The sequence below is a fragment of the Bos grunniens genome, chromosome 8 (genome assembly GCF_055505025.1).
Source record: "Bos grunniens cultivar Pamir isolate PY7600 chromosome 8, Bosgru_T2T1.0, whole genome shotgun sequence".
NCBI lineage: Eukaryota > Metazoa > Chordata > Mammalia > Artiodactyla > Bovidae > Bos > Bos grunniens.
Window position 1 is genome coordinate 23,790,634 of NC_141172.1, and position 23,683 is coordinate 23,814,316.

General features: G+C 44.3%; 1 protein-coding gene across 1 annotated transcript in view; it reads left to right on the plus strand.

Annotated features, from left to right (window-relative positions):
- Positions 1 to 1,630: 1,630 nt before the first annotated feature.
- Positions 1,631 to 23,683, plus strand: part of SAXO1 (stabilizer of axonemal microtubules 1) — a 110,523-nt gene continuing 88,470 nt past the window's right edge. Inside the window, exon 1 of the mRNA XM_086414974.1 lies at positions 1,631 to 1,929. Within this exon, the coding sequence (XP_086271100.1) occupies positions 1,883 to 1,929 (47 nt within the window). The 5' untranslated portion in view covers positions 1,631 to 1,882. The remainder of the gene's footprint in view (positions 1,930 to 23,683) is intronic.

The window sequence follows — 23,683 nt, forward strand, 5'->3', positions numbered from 1 at the left end:
CTTCTTGTTGAAACTAGGGTCCCAGATTAAAAAGTTTGATGCCAGTGGCTTCTGGGCAGGATCTGTAGTGGTTCTCAGGGTGAGGATAGCTGAAGAAACACTATACCAGGGGCTGACTGGTGATAGAGAGGGCAAAATAATCTCTCAAACTGTGCTTCTCAAAGTGTGGTCCCTGGCCTAGCAGCATCTGTGTGGCTCAGATCTTGTTAGGCCCACCCCAGACCTATTGCTAGGAGAAATATCAATAACCTCAGATATTCAGATGACACCACCCTTATGGCAGAAAGTGAAGAAGAACTAAAGGGCCTCTTGGTGAAAGTGAAAGAGGAGAGTGAAAAAGTTGGCTTAAAACTCAACATTCAGAAAACTAAGATCATGGCATCTGGTCCCATCACTTCATGGAAAATAGATGGGGAAACAATTTTTGGGGCTCCAGAATCACTGCAAATGGTGCCTGCAGCCATGAAATTAAAAGACATTGGCTCCTGAAGAAAAGTTATGACCAACCTAGACAGTATATTAAAAAGCAGAGACATTACTTTGCCAACAAAGGTCCATCTAGTCAACACTATGTAGTCATGTATGGATGTGGGAGTTGGACTATAAAGAAAGCTGAGTGCCGAAGAATTGATGCTTTCGCACTGTGGGGTTGAAGAAGACTCTTGAGAGTCTCTTGGACTGCAAGGAGATCCAATCAGTCTATCCGAAAGGAAATCAGTCCTGAATATTCATTGGAAGGACTGATGCTGAAGCTGAAACTCCCATACTTTGGGCACCCAAAGCGAATAACTGACTCATTTGAAAAAACCCTGATGCTGGGAAAGATTAAAGGTGGGAGGAGAAGGGGATGACAGAGGATGAGATGGTTAGATGGCATCACTGACTCAATGGACATGAGTTTGAGTAAACGCCGGGAGTTGGTGATGGACAGGGAGGCCTGGCGTGCTGTAGTCCATGAGGTTGCAAAGAGTCAGACACGACTGAGCCACTCAACTGAACTGAGACCTACTGAATCAGAAACTTGGGGGTGGCTTGGGCAATCTGGCTTTCATCAAGCCAGGTGATTCTGATGCAGGCTCAAACTTGAGGACCACGGCCCAGCATCATTACTAGCACCTGGGGGAATGACTGAGCACCCAGTGAGCAGTTAAGCCCCTGGCGCCCTGTAACTGCTTTGTTCTCATAGAGCAAGGTCTATGGGGGGAGCTGCAGGCATGATTTCCACAAGAAAGATCTGGAAATGGTGTTTTAGTCCAGTCTTCTGGAAATCAGTGGGTGGGTGCCTTTCTATACCCAGGGGCACCATAGGTTCTAGAGATAAAAAATGCCACCTAGTGTGATGACAGTGGGGTTTTCAGCTTTTTTTGTCCACGTGAGCAGGCTGCTTGAGGACTTGTACACCCAGGAACTTTCCAAAGTCCTCATGTCCTTCGCTTTCCCTGGGATTTCAACAAGGCCCAGTGGGGGACCTTGGTCCTGGACCCGCCAGATAAGCCGCGGGAAGCTTCCTGACCTCACAAACGCAGGTGCTTGTGTCCTCACTGCCACCCACAGGTGTATCTCATGACCCGGGTGATGTCACAGAGGCCCCGCGGGCCGGGCTGCGGGCTTGTGCGTGGGTGGGGAGGGCAGAGGCCCGGGCTGCGCGCGCAGGGGGAGGTCGCCCGGCCCGCGCGGTCCACGCTCGGTGCTGCTCCCGTGCGAGGCCCGCTCAGGGAAGGAAACGCAAGACCGGACTTGGCAAAAGGGCCGCTTACGTTTTCTTTGGGGTCAGCATTCAGAAAATTTGCCAAGGCCCTCGAAACTTGGCGCGCTCCCCGAGGCAGTCGGGGTCTTGGCGGCGGCGGCGGCGGATGCTCGGCGAGGACTCCCAGGCCTCAGGATGGGCCCGACGAAGGGGAAATGCGTCTGTGAACTGTGCTCCTGCGGGTAAGGCTGCCGCGCGCCCAGGGCCCGCGAGCCTGGGTTTTCAGACTCCGAAAGTCAGTGAGACCTGACCCTGGGCTCCGGTGGCACCACGGTGGATGCGTCCTCTTGGTGTCATTTAGACTGGCGTGTTGCCAACTAGCAGTTACCGCGGCCGCGTTGAGTTAGTCCCAGCGATGGTGGCTGGGCCTTAGGGCGTCTCTGTGGTCCTTCCACGCAGAACTGCAGGGAGGCTGAAAGTGGGCACAGATACGTAGTTTGCGCGCACCCCACTGCAGCCCAGGGCGTGTTGGGCGAGGTCAGAAAACCTCTGGCCAGGTCGGGCCAAGTCTTGCATCTTTTGTTGGTTTGCTTTTGGAAGAGTGTGATGGGGAAGAGGAATCCTTTCATGTAACTGGAGTTTCTCACTCAGAGACATCGTCGCTACTTAGAAGTGTAAGGTATTTCTAAAATTCGTGTCCACAGTGGTGTAGAGTTGAACAAGAATAAGGAAAAGAAGCTATTTTTTCACTGTTCTGTCCTGGCCATTGCCTTTATTTATTTATTTTTTAAATTAAAAAAAATATCTTAATGGGAGGCTAATTACTTTACAATATTGTATTGGTTTTGCCATACATCAACATGAATCCACCACGGATGTACACGTGTTCCCAATCCTGAATCCCCCTCCCCCCTCCCTCCCCTTACCATCCCTCTGGGTCATCCCAGTGCATCAGCCCCAAGCATTCCTGTATCCTGCATCGAACCTGGACTGGCGATTTCTTATATGATATTATACATGTTTCAATACCATTCTCCCAAATCATCCCCCCTCTCCCTCTCCCAGAGTCCAAAAGACTGTTCTATACATCTGTGTCTCTTTTGCTGTCTTGCATACAGGGTTATCGTTACCATCTTTATAAATTCCATATATATGCATTAGTATACTGTATTGGTGTTTTTCTTTCTGGCTACTTCACTCTGTATAATCGGCTCCAGTTTCATCCACCTCATTAGAACTGATTCAAATGTATTCTTTTTAATGGCTGAGTAATACTCCATTGTGTATATGTACCACAGCTTATCCATTCATCTGCTGATGGACATCTAGGTTGCTTCCATGTCCTGGCTATTATAAACAGTGCTGTGATGAACATTGGGGTACACGTGTCTCTTCATACTTGGGTGAAGCTTGTGGTCTTGGAGAGATTGTGAGTTTTAGTCAGAGTTGTTGATTTCTCTCCTATATCTCACAATGCCTAAGGTGGCTTCTTTCACCTGCTTCCCAAGGACATCTTAGAAATTGTTGGGCTTGAGAACAGCAGAGGAGCAACAGAAAAGAGTGGCGGCTCTGGGGCCAGCCCTCCTGGATGGTTGCTAACTGTGGGGTCTTGGGCAGGTAATCCGTCTTCTCCAGGATTCTCTAAGGTTTCAATGAAAAAGTGTGTGTGAGACTTCTGTTAATGGATTGTGCTGGAAATGTGTTATCATGTTGGAAGCTGCAATAGGTGTTTGCCAGCTATGTTACATGAATATTGAAAATGGCATCCGGAGTGGGGAGATTTAAAGGGGACTCTAGAAACTGGGTGAGCAGCCTTACACATCTCGGGCGTCGGTGGGTGGTTCTCAACCTGGGCTGCTCGCAAGAGTCACCTGGGGAGCTTAAAACAATAGTGGTTGCCCAGGCTGTTAAATCACCAGCAGTCTTTGGGCGATTTTCCCATTTGCCAGGATTGGGAACCACTGAGCTAGATCAAGTAGAAGCATGGGTCTTGTTTTTAAGCTTTGTTAGGCAGATCCAGAGCAGTGTTGTAATCTGGGGCTAAGTTTCCACACTAGTGAGGGAAAACCTCTACGACACCCTCTCCTGGGGCCCTTCACATACCCTCTCATCTTCTCTTAAGATACTGAGTTATTCAGGTAGGACTGGGGCTTAATTTGTTCTCTTGTGGCTGTTGGGATTGAAATATCTGATGCAATCTCCATCTTTGCACAGTATCCATTCCCATTAGGAAGGCAGGACTGTTCATTTAAGAGGTGCAGAGGATATGCAGAGAGAAGTCTCTGTCCTAATTCTGTAGTAGGGGATATTCCTTCTCTGTTTCTCTTCTGTCCCTGAATATAGCTTATTTCCCATCAGGATGCAGAGTCTATCTGTGGGTCTCTTCTTTCCTTCCTCCTCCTGTACCTACCCTTCCACTCGGATTTCAGTCAGGGGTCTCTGGTTTGACTCTCACATCCATCAGCCTTTCTCTTCTTTTAGTCTCATTTCAGCTCTCAAAGTGCTTATTGGGCCATCTCTTTATTTCATCAACCTCAGCTTTAACCAGTCGGCATGATCCCTCTCTCCTAGTATCTGCCCCATTAATGTTGCCTTAGATGGTCCATTTACACTGGTTTTATTTATTTGTTTAATTTTTACTGCTGTATAGTTGATTTACAGTATTGTTTCTGTTGTACAGCAGAGTTAATCAGTTATACATATATCCACTCTTTTTAGATCCTTTTCCCATATAGTGCATTACAGAGTATTAGGTAGAGTTCCCTGTGATATACAGTAGATTCTTATTATCTACTTTACGTGTAGTAGTGTGTATATGTCAACCCCAATCTCCTCTTTCCTCCTTGGGAACCATAAGTATGTTTTCTGTGTTTGTGACGCTGTTCCCATTTTGTGAATACATTCATTTGTACCACTTTTTAAAGATTCCGCATATAAGCAATATCATGATACTTGTCTCTGCTTGGCTGACTTCACTCAGTATGACAGTCTCTAGGTCCATTCATGTTGCCGCACATGTCCTTCTTTTATGGCTGAGTCGCGTTCTGTTGCATCTGTGCACCACATCTTCTTTATCCACTCCTCTGTTGACGGGCATTCAGGTTACCTCCATGTCCTGGCTATTTTAAGTAGTGCTGCAGTGAACACTGAGGTACACATATCTTTCTGAATTATGGTTTTCTTCAGACATTTGCCCAGGAGTGGGGTTGCTGGATGACAAGGTAGCTCTATTTTTAGTTTTTTAAGGCACCTCCATACTGTTCTCCATAGCAACCACACCAATGTACGTTCTCATCAATAGTGTAGGAGGTTTCCCTTTTCTCTGCACCCTCTCCAACATTTATTGTTTCTAGATTTTTTTTGATGATGGCCATTCTGACTGGTGTGAGATGATTCCTCATTGTAGTTTTGATTCGTACTTCCCTAATAATTAATGATATTGAGCATCTTTTCATGTGCTTTTTGGCCACCTGTGTGTCTTCTTTAGAGAAATGTCTGTTTAGATCTTCCTATTTTTTGATTGGATGTTTGTTTTTTTGATATTGAACTGCATAGGCTATTTGTAATTTTGGCGATTAATCCCTTGTTGGTCACTTCATTTGCAATTATTTTCTCGCCTTTTGTGGGTTGTCTTTTTTTGTATATGGTTTCCTCTGCTGTGCAAAAAGTTTTTGAGTTTAATTAAGTTCCACTTGTTTGTTTATTTATTTTAATTTTCATTACTCTAAGAGGTGGATCAAAAAAGATCTTGCTGTGATTTTTGTCAGTGTTCTGCCTATGTTTTCTTCTAGGAATCTTATGGTTTCTTGCATTTAGGTCTTTAATCCATTTTGAGTTGTGTGTGTGTATAGTGTTAGAGTGTTCTGATTTCATTCTTCTACATGTAACTGTCCAGTTTTCCTAGCATCACTTATTGAAGAAACTCTCTTTTCTCTATTGTATGTTCTTGTCTCCTCCATCATAGATTGGGGACCATAGGTGCGTGGGTTTATCACTGGACTTTCTATCCGATTCCATTGATCTATAGTTCTGTTTTTTGTGCCAGTACCATACTGTTTTGAGGCACCTTTATAGTATAGTCTGAAGTCAGGGAGCCTGATTCCTCCAGCTCCATTTTTCTTAAGTTTGCTTTGGCTATTTGGGGTCTTTTGTATTTTCATACATATTGTAAACATTTTTGTTCTAATTCTGCGGAAAATGCTATCGTTAATTTGATAGGGATTGCATTGCATCTGTGCATTACTTTGGGTGGTATTGTCATTTTGACAATATTGATTCTTTTAGTCGAAGAGCATGGTATCTCTCTCTGTTTGTGTCATCTTTGATTTCTTTCATTTTATAGTTTTCTGAGTACAAGTCTTTTGCCTCGTTAGGTAGGTTTATCCCTAGATATTTTATTCTTTCTGATGTCATGGTAAATGGGATTGTTTCCTTAATTCCTCTTTCTGATCTTTCGTTGTCAGTGTATAGGGATGCAAGAGATTTCTGTGTATTAATTTTGTATTCTGCAACATTACCAAATTCATTGATGAGCTCTAGCAATTTTCTGGTAACATCTTTAATATTTTCTATGTCTAGTGTCATGTCATCTGCAAATAATGACAGTTTTACATCTCCAATTTGGATTCCTTTTATTTTTATTTGTTTGTCTCTGATTGCCATGACTAGGATTTTCAAAACTATGTTGAATAAAAGTGATAAGAGAGGACATTCTTGTCTTGTTATCTCGGGTTTAAAAACTTGAACCATCTCTTCCACCATCCCCAGCATCTAACCATCTTTAAAGTTTTGAGCCTTCCTCCTTTACAGACTATATTGGTCCCTTCCTTTTAAATCTCATTGTTTTCCCCTTGGGTCTCTAATGTTTAAGTTTGGAAATGGGTCCTTACGTACCTTTCCAGTTCTGTCTATGATCCCCTTCCATGAAACCGCTCCTTACACTGGATTGGGCTTCCTGTCCTCCCCTAAGCAGACCCTGTGGCTTCCTGTCTCTGTTCCCTTGCCTTTGCTGCCCTCCTTTTTAAGTATCTGTGTCCCTTCTCTGCTCCACGACCTTTTAAGGCCCTGTGTCAGTTGCACGTCTTGCTAACCCAACCCTGTAGCTCCCCATCAGAGAGGGACCCCATTTTATGTTAATGGTTCTCGTTACCTGCCTGCATGCTTTCTCCCCTCTTTGTGTATTCTTGGAAAGCAGAGCCCATGTTTTCTATTTGTGTGTGTGCTGTATAATATTAACACACTATTCTCTGTTGAGCAGTCAAAACGTATCTTTTTGAATAAATAGATGGATTTTGTTTGTCAAGGTGATAGGCTGGAATGGATTAGGGAGGCGAGCTCTGCTGTCTCCTAGATTAGCTACTAGTCACGTGTGGCAACTTCATCTAAAGTATTTAAAGTTAAATGAAAGTGTCAGTTCTTCAGTCATGTACTCAGTTGTGTGTGTAGTGTCATTCGAAATACTCAGTAGCTACATGTGTGCAGTTCTATTGCACAGTACAACCAGGGAACATTTCCAGCATTGCAGGGTTATATTGGACATCACTGACCCAGAGTCTTATTATTTGGAAGTCTTTCTCCTCACCTCCAATTAAGCCTGTTCAGAAATGGGTAGGGAAGGAATGCAAGGAATTTCATAGGTGTTCTCTAAGCTATGGAAGTCAAACATTTTTTACTTTGCCAGCCTGAGGTTATGGGAAAAAGTGATGAGAAATCTAGCGGAAAAGCATGCGTGAAGATGAACCCTATGGTCAGATGAGACAACCTTTCTGTGGGAGAGGGGGGCCTTGATTCTGAGTGAGTCCACCTGGTCTCCTATGGCTTCAGTTCCCCCATGTTTTTAAAATTAGGAGGCCTGTGGGCCTGCCAGCCAGGGAGGGAAGCCCCTATCTCTTCTTTCCTCTTCTTTCAAAGGCTTTGAGCAAATAGTTCTTTAATGTCCTTTCAACTTTGATTTTTGAACACTTTGTTGTTCTTGTTGGGGAGGCTCAGGATGTACATGGAGCCCTGAATGGGTAGACTTCCTCCCTGGATAGGTAGGCTTCTTCTGTGGGAGCCGCTGCCGCAGGCTGGAGGAATAGAACTCTTGGAGACAGTTCTTCCTTTTGGCCACAAGATGGCAGCCTTCTCCTGACCAACTCACTGCCAGATCAGCCTAAAAGGAAAACAATACCTTGTTCTGGGTTTTTCTTTTCTTTTTTTTTAAAAATAGATTTACCTTAAGTTTTCTAAAATGAGCAGTTACAGTTAGGACCCAGCAGAGCTCAGGAAGTGGTATACATTGAGGGGTAGATCACAGATGACAAAGAGAAGGTGTTCAGTTCAGTTGTTCATTCATGTCTGACTCTTTGTGGCCCCATGGACTGCAGCACACCAGGCTTTCCTGTCCATCACCAACTCCCAGAGCCTGCTCAAACTCATGTCCATCGAGTCAGTGATGCCATCCAACCATCTCATCCTCTGTCATCCCCTTCTCCTCCCATGTTCTATCTTTTCCAGCATCAGGATCTTTTCCAGTGAGTCAGTCCTTCGCATCAGGTGGCCAAAGTATTGGAGTTTCAGCTTCAGCATCAATCCTTCCAATGAATATTCAGGACTGATTTCCTTTAGAATGGACTGATTGGATCTCCTTGCAGTCCAAGGGACTCTCAAGAGTCTTCTCCAACACCACAGTTCAAAAGCATCAGTTCTTTGGCATTCAGCTTTTCTTATAGTCCAACTCTCACATCCCTACATGACTACTGAAAAAACCATCGCTTTGACTAAATGGACCTTTGTTGGCAAAGTAATGTCTCTGCTTTCTAATATGCTGCCTAGGCCAGTCATAACTTTCCTTCCAAGGAGCAAGCATCTTTTAATTTCATGGTTTCAGTCACCAGCGGAAGTGATTTTGGAGCCCATAAAAATAGTCTCTCAGTGTTTCCATTGTTTCCCCGTCTATTTTCCATGAAGTGATGGGACCAGATGCCATGATCTTAGTTTTCTGAATGTTGAGTTTTAAGCCAACTTTTTTATTCGCCTCTTTCTCTTTCATCAAGAGGCCCTTTAGTTTTCTTCTCTTTCTGCCATAAGGGTGGTGTCGTCTTCATATCTGAGATTATTGATATTTCTCCTGGCAATCTTGATTCCAGCTTGTGCTTCATCCAGTCCAGCATTTCTCATGATGTACTCTGCATATAAGTTAAATAGGGTGACAATATACACCCTTGTCTTATTCCTTTCCCGATTTGGAACCAGTCTGTTGTTCCATGTCCAGTTCTAACTGTTGCTCCTTGACCTGCATACAGATTTCTCAGGAGGTAGGTCAGATGGTCTGGTATTCTCATCTCTTGAAGAATTTTCCGTAGTTTGTTGTGATCCACACAGTCAAAGGCTGTGGCGTAGTCAATAAAGCAGAAGTAGATGTTTTTCTGGAACTCTCATGCTTTTTCGATGATCCAGGAGGTGTTGCAGGTATTTAAATCTGGAGACTTCAACCCCTCATGAAACTTTTTAAAGAGCTTTGCTTGTTTTAAAAAACCAGACACATTTACCTGAATTGAGCCCAAGGCTTTCTGTCCACAACAGTACCCCAAAATCTGGCAACCAAAAATCTGGCAATTGGTTTATTACCATAAAGTGTTATAATTTCTTTTTCAATACAGTCAATGCCAGATAACCAAACATATTCATGAGATGTAGAAATACAGCAAGGTAAGCATTTAAAAATTGTTTCTAACCATCTCATCACTTTTCTTGACACAACAGCTTCTTTGAAGTGTCTGAGCGTTCGAGTGTAGAGACCCTGCTTTTGTACATACTGAGATTGTCTGAATGTCCCCAGCCCTTCCTGATCCTGAAAAAAATGCCAGACTTTCATAGTCTTCAATATTAGACCACCATTTCTCTAGTGTTTTGAAAATTTAAAAATTTTAAAACCATTTTCTCATATATTATTACCTTTGTCTTGCAACACGGGGAACGTTGCTTAGTTTGGAAATTCAATTCCTTGATCTTAGCCTTCATTTTCCCTGGGGGTGTTTTCTGTTTACAGAGCTGTTCTTATCCCAGATGACTAAATTTGCAACTGGGACAGGTGGGGTGGGGGGGAAGGGCTGAGGATAAAATAAATTGTTAATCAGCCTTTTAAAGCTAGAAGGGATCTTAATGGTTCCCAGCTTTTATTTTACAGACAAGGAATTTGAAGCATTAATTTTAATATCCGAGAACATATTTTATTAAGATTAAGGGACAATTAGGTCAACAGTTAAATTTTATTCATCTTTTACTGTGTATCAGACTGCTAGATGTTACAATTCAGTCTGCCATCTGCCTTCAAGTCATACTGGGTCATTTTTGACTGTAGATGATAATGGGAGGGCTCCTGTCCAGTTGAGAAATATTACCTAATGTTAAAAAATAAAGTATAATTCTAAAAGCCTTTTAGTAAAGTAATATAAATAGCAAATCTCTCTCCTGAGATTAAGTTGTAGTAACACTATTTTTTCTGAAATTCTTGTTAAAAAAAATTGTGGTTAATCAAGGGATTGATCCAGCTTACTTTTATATCTGATTATTTTATGACTTGCAGTACACTGTTTTAAAGACTTCATGCAATCTTGCAGGAAATTCCAGGCCTGGGTAATGTATCATGAAATATTTATGTAGCATTGGTAGTATGTGCAGCATTTCATAAAAAAGGTAGTCCCATAGAGGACTTGCAAATTGCTGAAAAGGATGTGGATTTGGCCCTTGCACGGGGCTGGGGAGGAAGGTGATCTCAGGGGCAGCCATGTATCTGCAACTTAAATCAGTTATGTTAACCAGGGAGGAACTTGTTATTTTAATTTTGGAAAATATTTTCTTCACATTGGTGGAAATTTCCTTAACCTTAGATTTTATTTTCTTAGAGTCTCTGTTACAAATTAAGAGGAAGGGGAAAAAAAAAATCGAGGAGTTGGTTTGATATTACATGTTTCAAGAAGAATTCTTGTTTTTAATTTAAATAAAATTGACTTCATAAATTCTTATTAAGAAAAAAAGACAAAGAGCAGCTTTTAATAGATGCTTGCTGGTGGCTTTTTATCTTTAACAGAATCCAGATAGAGAAGCCAAGTGGGGGGGCGGGGAACCTTTCACTTTAACATTGAATTATTTTTGTTGTAAACTTACGCACTCAAATGTTATATCCTGTTTAAAAATAATGGTATTTTTGTGATATCGGAATTAGTGTTTGTTCGTAAATACCTTTAATCTTATAAAAAGAGTATAAGTCAATATATATTATTAGTCAAATTTTAGATATTAGGAAATTGCAGAGTACAATTTTGTGGTAATTCAAATTACAGTAGTTAAAATGATCTACTTAGTCTTAGAGTTTCTAAGTGGATGAGTTTAGAGAAAGTGTGCTCCAATTCCATCCTGCCCTGGATAGTTTTAAACACTGTTCCCTCCATCGATAACAAGTATCTCAGACTGGCCTTCAGATGAGAAGGTTCATTTGAGGAAATGAAGTGTCTCATGGGGGGAGGGGTGGGAGTAGCTAAGCTACAAATGCACAGGATGAATGTGATGAGTGACGCGGGACTGCAGAGGTGGCACGGACCACTGGGAGGGCGTGCTCTAGGAGGGGAATTGCTTTCCTGGGGTGGTCAGGAGAGGCAGTGCCAGAGTCAGAGCGCCTAGTTTTGAACCCTGACTCTGCTGCTTTGTGGCTGTGGAAGCTTGTGCAAGTGGAATGTGCTCCGTTGTGTCCAACTCTTTGCGACCCCGTGGACTGTAGCCCACCAGGCTCCTCTGTCCATGGGATTCTCCAGGCAAGAATACTGGAGTGGGTTGCCATTTCCTCCTCCAGGGGATCTTCCTGACCCAGAGATCAAACTGGAGCCTCCTGTGTCTCCTGCGTTGCAGGCAGATTCTTTACCACTGAGCTGTCAGGGAAGCCTGTGCAAGTGGAAGACGGGGGTGAAAACTGTGCTTAACAGGCCTGGTGTGGTATGACGAGCTCTGAAGGAAAACGTTATGGTGGTGGGGGCATGTCCACACCAGGAGCCTAGACAGAGATGTGGAGACATCACACCCACACGGAGCGCTCAGGGGCCTGTCAGGGCCTCAGAACGGGAGCTCTCAGGGCAGAGAGAGCCGTTGATGGATTGGAACAGGCAAATAACAGATAAAACACTCTTCTCCCCCAAAGAAGTACTTAAAGGAGCAGCATTTTCCTCTTTTTTCTGTTAAAATAAATATCCAGTATCTGAATCAGGCCTAACTTAAACCTGTTATTCAGTTAGATCTGAATGGATTTATAGTTCTTAATATATATTTTTAAAGTATATAGTCTCCATTTCATTCTTGGCATTTTTTGAAATTCAACAGATAACTTACTGATGATTTACTATGAGAGCCAGCTGGGTGCAGGACTTGGCAGAGATTGTGAAGCCAGACCCCGTGGGTTCAATTCCGAGCCTTTCTGCTCACCCGCGGTGTCTTGTTGAACCATCTGACAGCATAGTCTCCTCCTGTGTGCTAGTGTCCGCATCTGTAAAATGCAGGTGACGATAGGGTAAGACTCTGCTCTCCCAACGCAGGGGACATGGGTTGCTGCATGGTTTGGCCAGAAAAAAAAATGCAGATGTCAACAGAGCCTACCTCAGAGGGTTTTTGTGAGGATTGTGCCTTTATTAAGCAAATAAAAAAGGCCTGGCATATATTGCAAAGAGCGCAGATAAGTGTTATTCTATAAATATAAAGAAGATGTAGGTCTGTGTGCTAGGTTGTGAAGCTCTGAGAAGTGTGAACAAGATCTCCTCTCTCATGGAGAGCTTGCACTCTAGGAGAGAGAGTTAATTTTGTTTATTAACTGGTTGTTGTTAAGTTGCTCAGTCGTGTCTGACTCTTTGCTACTCCATGGACTGTAGCCCACTAGGCTCCTGGGTCCATAGGATTTGTCAGGCAAGAATACTGGAGCGGGTTGCTATTTCCTTCTCCAGGGGATCTTCTCGACCTGGGGATTGAACCTATGTCTCCTGCATTGGCAAGCAGGTTCTTTACCACTGAGCCACTTGGGAAGCCCTTAGTAACTGGTAGGTAGTTAAATGCTCTGCAGAGAATGAAAGCAGAGTGATGTGCTAAAGTGCTTGGGGAACTCAATTAAATGTGGAGGATAGGGATCGTCTGCAAAGATCGAAACTACCCTTGACACAGCTGGGAGGCTCTCAGTCCTTGCAAGACTGTCTATCTACACTGAGTCCAGCAATGACTGTATTTCTCAAGTTCTGACTGACAGTAACAGACTTTAAGTTTCTGTTCGGTTTAGGGCTTTCCAAGCCTTAAGTTCAGTGACCAGGGCATTAAAGGCATCCTTATCATATAACATTCTTTTCCATTCTATTCTGGAGTTTTCTTTATGGGCTGGTTCAGAATAACTTTGAAGCATCTGTAATTGTGTCTCTAAAAGGAAATGGCAGTGTTTCTAAATGGCTGTCAAGTTAACCACGTAGCCAAATCTATCCACGTAGTTTAGACATCCAGGTATCCAAAAATCCGTCATTCTTTTCTTTATTTACTGGCTGTGCTGGGCCTGATGCCGTGCGCCAGCTTTCTCCAGTTGCAGTGAGGGGGCCGCTCCTCCTCGTGGTGCACAGGCCGGGACTTCAGCCTCTGGCAGAAGCCGTTGCAGTGGTTCTCTTATTGCAGAGCATGGGCCCTAGGCACCTGGGCTCAGGAGTTGCAGCACACAGGCTTAGTTGCTCCACGGCCCATGGGATCTTCCCAGACCAGGGATCAAACCCATGTCCCTAGGATTGGTGGATTCCCAACCACTGGATCACCAGCAAAGTTCCAAGTCCCTCATGCTCAATCAAATTAAGTTGTAAGATACCTTAAATTTCTGCTTGTACTGGTCAGTTAATTTAAAAAATAGTATCATTTTTTAAAAAAACAAAATTTTTCTGCTTCAATTGTCCATTTTCTCCTTCAAGTATACTTTAACTGTGTTTTCCAAATAAAGCCTATAATATCTGAGAACAAGAACTCAAGATGAAAAGCAGAGAACTGATCAAATCCCTTGTTTGTTGTGTATCCTGCTTCAAATGGGAGGGCAGTGGATGGCGACAGGGAAAGAATTAGAGACAGTGAGTCAGTATGTTTGGATTCTAGTCCTGGTTTTGATTAATGATGAGGTTTGTGAAGTCGTTCAGGTCCGTTAACATCTTTGGACTTCTCCAAGTCAGTGATCATCAGTTTTGTTTGTTGATAACAGTGTGAAGGGGGTATCTCGTTGTAGCTTTGAGCATTTCCCTGATGATTTTGTAGTGGACATTTTTTCCATAAGCCTATGTCAGTTCAAGTCCTAGGCCCATTTTAAAATCAAATTTTTCTTTTTGCTATTGAGTTATATGAGTTCCTTTAGATGTTTTGGAATTTAACATTGGACATATGTTATCCTATTCTGTAGGCTGCCTTTGCATGTTGTTGGTGGGAATGCAAGATGGTGCAGCCATCATGGAAACAGTATGGTGGGTTCCCAAAAAAGCAAAAGTAGAGCTACTTGTATGATCCATCAATCCCAGTTCTAGGTTTTAATCCGAAAGAGTAGATATCAGGCTCTCGAAGAGCTCTCAGCACCCTCTTGTTTGTTGCAGCATTATTCACAATAGCCAAGGTGTGGAAGCAACCTAAATGTCACTGATGGATGAGTGGATAAAGAATATGTTGCATATACACACAGTAAAATATTATTTAGTTTAAAAAAATGAGGAAATGCTGTAATATGTGACAACACGGATGAACTTCAAGGATGTTATGCTAAGTAAAATAAGGTAGTCATAAAAGACAAATGTGATTGTACTCATCCTTCTGTCTAAAATAGTTGAATTCATAGAATCAGGGTGGAATGATGGTTGCCAGGGGGTGAGGGAAGAGGGGGTGGGGAGTTCACTATCAGCACACACAGTTCAGTTGTGTAAGATGAAGAACGTGGAGAGATTTGCTGTACAGCATGGTACCTGGAGTCACCAATACTGTATTGTGCACTGAAAATTAGAGGGATAGTGCTCATGTTAAGTGTTCTTACCACAATAAAACTAAAATAAAAAAAGTTAGCGATCATCAGACAATGAAGGTAGCCCCTATTGTCCATAATAGCTTTTTTTCCTAGGCCCAGAGACTTTACGTCTCGGGGTTCTGAAGGTGTGTGCAGAGGTCTCCTGGTGCCTCTGTTGGTGATCTTGGAGAAGTGAGGGGAAAGTGGAGATGTGTCACAAAGCTGAGGGTGGACAGCTGTCCTCTAGACTTTGCCAGCACTTCCTGAGGAGCCGCTTAGAATGAGTGAGTGTCCTTCTCAGGCCTCATGATGTTTGATCTTGGTGGTATGTTTGATGCGTGTGTAGGTGCCTAGCCCTAACTTTGCATTGCTTACCATTTTTGTTAACCAAAGAAGCTACCAAGAGTTCAGTGGAGTTCAGTTTCCACGTTTCAAGGGGAAGAGGGCCTGGTTGGATCAGCCTATGACCGGGTTCCTCTGGCATCCAGGGTCAGTTGAGTTTGGTCCTTGGTCCAATCAGTTGAGTTGTGGGAGTTACATGATCTAAACTGAGCAGTTAGAGAAAGGGGCTATTTTGTGTAAGAGGGGAGGGGAAGGAAAAAAATGATTAGAGAAAGGATTGGCCTCTTGTCAAATTATCCTTGTAGGTAAAGTTAGTGAAAGATGGATTAGATGATAGTATAATGAGGTGGATTCCTAGCTCATTGAACAAGCAGGCCCATTAGAGTGTTGACTGATGGCTTTTTGCCTGCTTGGAACAGTATCACTAGCACCATGCCACAGGACTCTGTCATCAGCTCTGTCCAACATTTTTATCAAAACTTGGATGAAGACATAGAAGTCATCCTTATCACATGTACTGAAAACACAAAATGAGAAGAAGAGAGCAAGTGATAGACGACAGAATCAAGATTCAAACTTATCTTGACAGGCTGGAATGCAGGGCCCAAAACCAAGCTGAGACTTAACAAGAGTAAACATGAAGGTCTACAGTTGGGATGAAAAATCAGTTCTAAGTATTCATCATGGGAGACATTTATCTTGGCCATAGTCTGTGAAAAGGTCTTGGGGGTTTTGCTTAACCACAATTTAATATGATCCTTTAAAAAATATTTATTTGTTTGGCTATGCTGGGTCTTAATCACAGCACGCGGGATCTTCGATCTTCATTGCGGCATTGGGGATCTCTAGTTGTGGCACGGGGACTCTTAGTTGTGACATGTGGGATCTAGTTCCCTGACGAGGGATGAAACCAGGGCCTCCTGCACTGGGAGCACAGAGTCTTAGCCACTGGACCGCCAGGGAAGTTCCACATTTAGTATGATCTTAATGGTGTGATGTGACTGATAAGAAACATTAATTTTGTTTCAAATCAAATGGCAGTAGGGTGTGCAGGTCAGCAGATATAATTATGTCCTTGGACTTGGGCTTGATCAGATCTCAGCAGAAGGCTGCTTGTCCATTTGGGCACTGTATTTTTTAAATAATACCAATAAGTAATCACGAAGGTCAGGTTATGGGGAGTGTATTCTGGAAGTGAGAGAACTTGAACTTGACAAGATCAGTGGATGGATAGATAGTCATTTAGGCTTGTTCTGGGTTGTTAGGAGGGCAGACCTAAGATCACTGAGTGGTCACTCCAGGAAAGCTGAACTGGGGCCAATACAAAGAAAGAAGAATTTTGCAGCACTGAGAACTATAGGGACTGGAAGGGGCCAGTCTTTGGCCTCTGAGCTGGGTGTGTACCCGTTGGGGTCCTGTGGAAAGGGTTCAGGAGCTTTGACGAAAGGATCTATAGGGTTCCCTTCAGCACGGAAAACCCAGATTTCTGGAAGGGGAGAATAGCATTTATTCTAATATGATGATTAAACTTGAAAGACTACTGCGGAGGAAAGAACAATGGGTGCATGCGATATGAAGAATAAGCTGAGATCCGTATGTGCCTGGCAAACCAAGGAAGTTAAGACAGTTAAGGCGTTTCTATTTAACGCTTAAAGCATCGGTGCAGCATGCTTGCGCCTCGTGGCCTCATCCACTGCTCCTGCTGAACCTGCCTCTGTGCTTGGTACCCCTGGTTTTCTGAGAGCCCTCTGATAACCTTCAGGTAATTTATAAAGAAGCTTTGTCTTCACTTCCATAACTTTCCCTGGTTATGTCCACATATAGGAGTTCATGTATAGGAGGCTTATGTGGGCTAGTCTGGGACTCTAGCCACCATGTGAAGCAATATTTCTGTGGAAAATGTATTCAAGTCTAACAGCCAGTATATGGAATTAAAAAAAAAAATATTTTGGACTGGCTGGGTCTTTGTTGCTGTGTGCAGGCTTTCTCTGGTCGCAGCGGGTGGGGCTGCTCTATGGTGCGAGGTCTTTTCGTTACAGTGGCTCTCCTTGTTGAAGAGCACAGGCTCCGTAGTTGTGGCCCAGGTGCTTAGTTGCCCCATGGCATATCTTCCTGAGCCAGGGATCGAACCTGAGTCCCCTGCATTGGCAAGTGGATTCTTCACCGCTGGACCACCAGAGAAGTCCCAGCAGATGGACTTTTGAGATGTGTTTCGTTCTTGCGCTAGGGTGATCCATGCGTCTCTTGCCTTGTGACGTGCCACTGCACACCACCTCGAAGCCTTTTCTAAGCTGGGCTGTGGGCTTGGAAGCTCTCCTTGCTCTTTGCTGCCAATGATGGCAGTTCCTGAAATTCTGACACTTGCATGACTCAAGCCTTCCTGTTTCGCTTCCACTGCTCAGTCTAGAAATAGATTTTATTAAGGTGCTTTCTTCTCCAAAAGGAACGTGAGGAATCTTAAATAAGCTCACATAATACGGTACCATAAAGCAAGCCTCAGTGACTAGGTCCAGGTCTTCCATCCTTGTGGTGCAGTTGGGTGTCTGCTCGGAGTCATCACCGTGTGTGGATTGAGGCTTTCTGTTCTGCTGCCCTTTGCTTCTGAAGCTTCTAGTCCCTGCCTGAGGTGTAGGAACTTGGTGTGGTTCCATCCTCTTTTAATGATGCTGCTGGTACCAACAAGAGCTTTTAGAATGGTTTTAGTATACAGAATTCCTGGCTGAAGCAATGGAAATGGGCATTGGCTGGTTTAAGCAGGTTTAAACAAATGAAAAGCTGTAGTGCAGTGAAACGCAATAACTGGGAAGAGTGAAGAGCCTTGGATGGCAGATGGGAGGGTAGGGAAAGAGGCCAGAGGGTCAGAGCCACAGCCCAAGTCCCTCTCCAGCAGCCACCCGGTGAGGACGCTGCTGGTGCAGCTGCTGCCCCGGACACAGTCCTGTCCTGCCACCGCCCCTCCTTGGCGATAGGTTCTGCACTCTAACCCCGCTTTGTATTTATTTTTGCATCACTTGTTCTACATTAACATTTCCAGATTGAAGTTTCTTTCCTTTTAAAAACATCTATTTATTCGTTTTGCTGTGTCTGGCGTTAGTCGTGGGATCTTTCGTGGTCAGGCGCAGACTCCCTGGTTGTGGCGCGTGGGCTCTGGAGCCAGTGGTCTCAGCAGCTGCAGCACCGTTGCCTCGTGTCACGTGGGATCTTAGTTCCCTGACCAGGGACTGAACCTGCATCCCCTGCCTTGTAAGGTGGATTCTCAACTACTGGACCCCCGGCAAGTCCCCAGACGGGAGTTTCTGATGTGCTGTGCTGTGGTCACGTGCTCGGGCCTCTCTGTGGAGTTGGGGGCTGGGAAGGATGTTTTACTCTTTGGTTTCTGGAGGTGGGAAACACCTCTCATGAGGTAAACATCATTGGGAATCCCTCAAAGGAAGGGTGTCAGATGTTAGGCAGTTAAAAAAAAAAAAAGAAATTGCTGCAAATTAGTTTGTTTACATTTCTGTACCAACATAGGAAAATAAAATTAGAGCAGGGATTCCCTGGTGGCTCAGACAGTTAAGAATTTGCCTGCAATGCACGAGACGTGGGTTCGATCCCTGAATTGGGAAAATCCCCTGGAGAAGGGAATGACTACCCACTCCAGTATTCTTGCCTGAAGAATCCCACGGACAGAGGAGCCTGGCGGGCTACAGTCTGTGGGATTGCAAACAGTCGGACATGACCGAGCTACTAACACTTTCCCTTTTCTCAGCTGTGGCCCATTTTGGCATTTTCAATGTGGAGAAGACCTGTCCTGTGCATGGTTGGATGTTTAGCTGGAATCCTGGCCTCTAACCACTAGATACCAGTGGTACCAACCCACTGGGGACAGTAAAAATTGTTTCCAGATATTTCTACATGTTCCCTGGGCGGGGTGAGTGGTAAAATCGCCCCGGTTGAGAATCACTTGGCTAGAGGCATTCTCAAACCACGGATTATGATTTGATAGTCTTGCAGTGATGGCTGCATTGCAGGAATGAATCTTATACTATTGTCCTTGGAGAGACACACAGCTTTCCCCACTGCATGCAAAGGTTTGAAATTTCAGTGTTCTCCAGCTTAAGTGTGCTTAAGAATCTGCTGGAAGGCTCTTTGAAAGACATGAATTCCTGGGCCCTGCCTCCATATAGTTTGACTCTGTGGGTCTGAGGTCCAGGAATCTGCAAGTTTTAACACTAAACCCTCATGATTCTGATGCAGGTGGGCTGCAGAGCGCACATTAAGTAACACACAGCTCCTTCGTGGAGAATTGATCTCAAAAACAAAAGGCATGTGTTTCTTTAAGGAGAAGAAACATGGTTTTGAGCCTTTCAGATCTTTCCAGTCATTGATTAAAAAGAAGCAAGGTAAAGATGTGGTCTGTTCTTCCAGGAGTTTTTTGGCAAGGGTTGTTTGGACCTAGCCTTGACACGTGATGCCGGCACTCATCAGCCTTCATCACCATCAGCAAGAAGTGTCTTCTGTTTGGAGCTCTGCCTTGCCTCTCAGTCCCCCTTGGGACAGGACCTCTCACTTCAGCCCCCCTTCCCTGCCTGCCTCCTGGCCCCCCTTAAGTGTGAGTCAAATCTTGCAGGGAGGTTTTAATGCTTTCCAGGTCTCCCTGGCCTGTCTCGTGGTCTTGTTCACGGAGGCCCTCACCTCCACAGGAGCACAGTCAGCACCACTGGCTTCACTTCCCCTGTGGAGCCTCCATGGTGGGAGGTCTCATATTCTGATTGTGGGCAGAGGAGACATCTGGTAATACCTGAGACAGAGCTGTGGCCGTCCTGATACTCTGTGCTCTTCTCTCAGGAACCCTTCAATCTGAGCAAGCCGATTTCACCCACGGATACAGCATCCTGCTGTGTGTGGGGTGGAGGTGGGGAGATGGTGCTTACTTGAGCTCCTTGGTTCTGTCTTTATTTCTGCTGTAGCTAGGACTAGTCACAGTGCTATTTCCAACAGCAGTTTTTCTAAAACTTGGATCAGGCTGTGGCTTTCGTTCAGACTTTGATAGCTGTCCATCAGTAGAGGACAGACTATCACTCAAGAGCCCACCTGCCTTTCTAGCTGTTCCCTACTTGGACCCTGAGTTCCAAGCTCCCCACGCTGTGCTGACACTGGTATACTAACTATCCTTGGTGTGCTAATGATTCTACCAGCCTGTATTCCAGGCTCACCAGACTATTCTACAAACGACTGTGCAATACCTGGTTCACAAATGGGGAGCTTGCCAAATATTTCCCTCGAAAAAGGAACTGGTTGGGACTTCGCTGGCAGCCCAGTGGTTAAGACTTCGCCTCGCAATGCAGGGGTTGCGGATTTGATCCCTGGTTGGGGAGCTAAGATCTCACGTGCCTTGGGACCAAAAAACCAAAACATAAATCAGGAGCAATATTGTAGCAAATTCAAGAAAGACTTAAAAATGATCCACATTATAAAAGAAATCTAAAAAGGAATTGATTGCTAGCATGTGATATTTCCTGATTTTTAAGAAGTCTGCACCTTGTTTCTGTAGAAAAATGAAAAGGTGTGACAGTTAGTTGCCCACATTGGAGTGGTGACCTTCTGCTCTTGCCCCAAGCAGGGGCTTGTTCTTTCCGTGGTATCCCTGGATAAAGGAAACTTCGTGAAACTTTACCTTCCCATTTCCCACAAGAGGGCAATATAATCTCTCAAAAAGTGAAAGGGACTAAAGCTGCAAAATCTACTAGCCTGGCCGTTACTGTTGTACGGTTATTTGGGTGCCCACCTGCATTTGGCATGCTGAATGGGCTGTGTGCACCTCACACTTTCACAAACACTGTTGTCTCCAGATCGTAGCTCATCTGAAAGCCAGTTTGAGCTAAACCGTGTGCAAGCAGGACCTACAGTTAGCTTCTGCAGCCACCCTTCAGTCTAGGTGGAGGGCGTTGGAAGTCTGATGCGGGCTGATGGAACAGGATTGTTTCTGGGAAAATGTCTGATTCGTAGAGACAGCATTGCTTTCTGTGGCAGTGCTTCTTGCTGGCAGAGGATCTTGTCAGCACCCCAAGAGTAGAGCCGTCACCCCTGGGTGTGCCTTAGCACTAACCAGGCCAAGGGAGACTGGTGTGCTAACCAAAATGCCTATTTCTCAGTTTAGAATGAGACACATCTGCTGAGGAGGCCTAGAAAATCGCTTTTGCTGGCCAGAGTGTACTTTCCTTATAGAAAAATTAAGAGTAGGAGCCAAAATATAGTTGCCAGGTTGCTTGTATGAGTTCTGAGCAAGGAGAGTGCAATGAATCGTGGGTTTGGAGATCCCGTTGTGATGTTCGGACGCCCCGCCTGCAGTGCGGGGCTGGCTGGGTGGAGAAACTCTGCCCACCTTCCTAATGGGAGCAATGTGGCGGGCGCCTTGCTGGCTTGCCTTTGACTCGGTCTGTGCCCTGCTCCCTATTGTCCATGCCAGACTCACAAGTCAACGGATAATGCCATAAATCACTAGATTACATTCACATGTTCCATTTTTCACTTTAGGTCCTGTTTACATTTTATCTATTACAGATGATTTTAATAACTTTAGGCCTAAGTATGTAGGGGGGATGTTAGAGATGAGGCCCCTTAGCACTTTTGAATGTGCCTGAAGACATCAAAAAGGTTTAAGAAAATAAAGCTGGCTCTTAACTGCACATGGTGACTAAGTACAGATAAGTGGAAACAAAGGTTCCGAATCTCTCTCTCTCTATTGGCTTTCTTCTCTTTGCTTGCCTTTGGTTAGAACAACAAGGTGGCTCGTCTTTGCCTCATTTTCCCTTCTCATTTCTTTTTTATCCATCCTTAATACTGGTAAGATTTGAAATTGTTCAATAAGAATGTGAAACTATGGAAAGTTGGGGGAAGAGAGCATACATGGAATAATTAGGTATTGGGTTTATGTGGGAGACCTGGGTTCAATCCCTGGATTGGGAAGATCCCCTGGAAAAGGAAATGGCAATCCATTCCAGTACTATTGCCTGGAAAATCCCATGGACAGAGGAGCCTGGTAGGCTACAGTCCACGGGGTCACAAAGAGTTGGACACGACTGAGCGACTTCACTTCACTTGGATTGGTTGTTAAATTTGTAAATTTTTTTTCTGTGTCAGTTTGGGTTGAATAAATAGTCACATGACATTAGATAAAGTTAATACTGAATTAAAGATACATACACACTAGCCTATGAATCCTGTTTTTGACTTTAGTTTCCACTACTTTGTCTTCAGTCAGAAAGGATGTTGACCAAGCCTCAGGTCTTACAATCTAAGACTTAATTCTGTACACATGACAGATGCGAATGCTTTCCCGGAAACATTTTTGTTTTCATTCCTGTGTTCAGTTGAGGGGGCATCTCCACAGGCTCCAGGGTTTGTCTTCTTCAGTTCATTTGTTGTTAGAATTTTTCATGGTCCTTGGGTTCTGGTGCAAAGGGAGGAAGAGACACATGTGTGGTCGTACCCAACCCTACCTCCCTCTTCAGAAAACAGTGGCCATGGGCTCAAATTGCCAACATCCGCTGGATCATAGAAAAAGCAAGAGGGTTCCAGAAAAACGTCTATTTCTGCTTTATTTACTATGCCAAAGCCTTTGTGTGGATCATAATAAACTGTGGAAAATTCTGAAAGAGATGGGAATACCAGACCACCTGATCTGCCTCTTGAGAAATTTGTATGCAGGTCAGGAAGCAACAGTTAGAACTGGACATGGAACAACAGACTGGTTCCAAATAGGAAAAGGAGTACGTCAAGGCTGTATATTGTCACCCTGCTTATTTAACTTATATGCAGAGTACATCATGAGAAATGCTGGACTGGAAGAAGCACAAGCTGGAATCAAGATTGCCAGGAGAAATATCAATAACCTCAGATATGCAGATGACACCACCTTTATGGCAGAAAGTGAAGAGGAACTAAAGAGCCTCTTGATGAAAGTGAAAGAGGAGAGTGAAAAAGTTGGCTTAAAGCTCAACATTCAGAAAACAAAGATCATGGCATCCGGTCCCATCACTTCATGGGAAATAGATGGGGAAACAGTGGAAACAGTGTCAGATTTTATTTTTCTGGGCTCCAAAATCACTACAGATGGTGACTGCAGCCATGAAAGTAAAAGACGCTTACTCCTTGGAAGGAAAGTTATGACCAGCCTAGATAGCATATTCAAAAGCAGAGACATTACTTTGCCAACAAAGGTTCGTCTAGTCAAGGCTCTGGTTTTTCCTGTGGTCATGGATGGATGTGAGAGTTGGACTGTGAAGAAGGCTGAGCGCCGAAGAATCGATGCTTTTGAACTGTGGTGTTGGAGAAGACTCTTGAGAGTCCCTTGGACTGCAAGGAGATCCAACCAGTCCATTCTGAAGGAGATCAACCCTGGGATTTCTTTGGAAGGAATGATGCTAAAGCTGAAACTCCAGTACTTTGGCCACCTCATGCGAAGAGTTGACTCATTGGAAAAGACTCTGATGCTGGGAGGGATTGGGGGCAGGAGGAGAAGGGGACGACAGAGGATGAGATGGCTGGATGGCATCGCTGACTCGATGGATGTGAGTCTGAGTGAACTCCGGGAGTTGGTGATGGACAGGGAGGCCTGGCGTGCTGCGATTCTTGGGGTCGCAAAGAGTCGG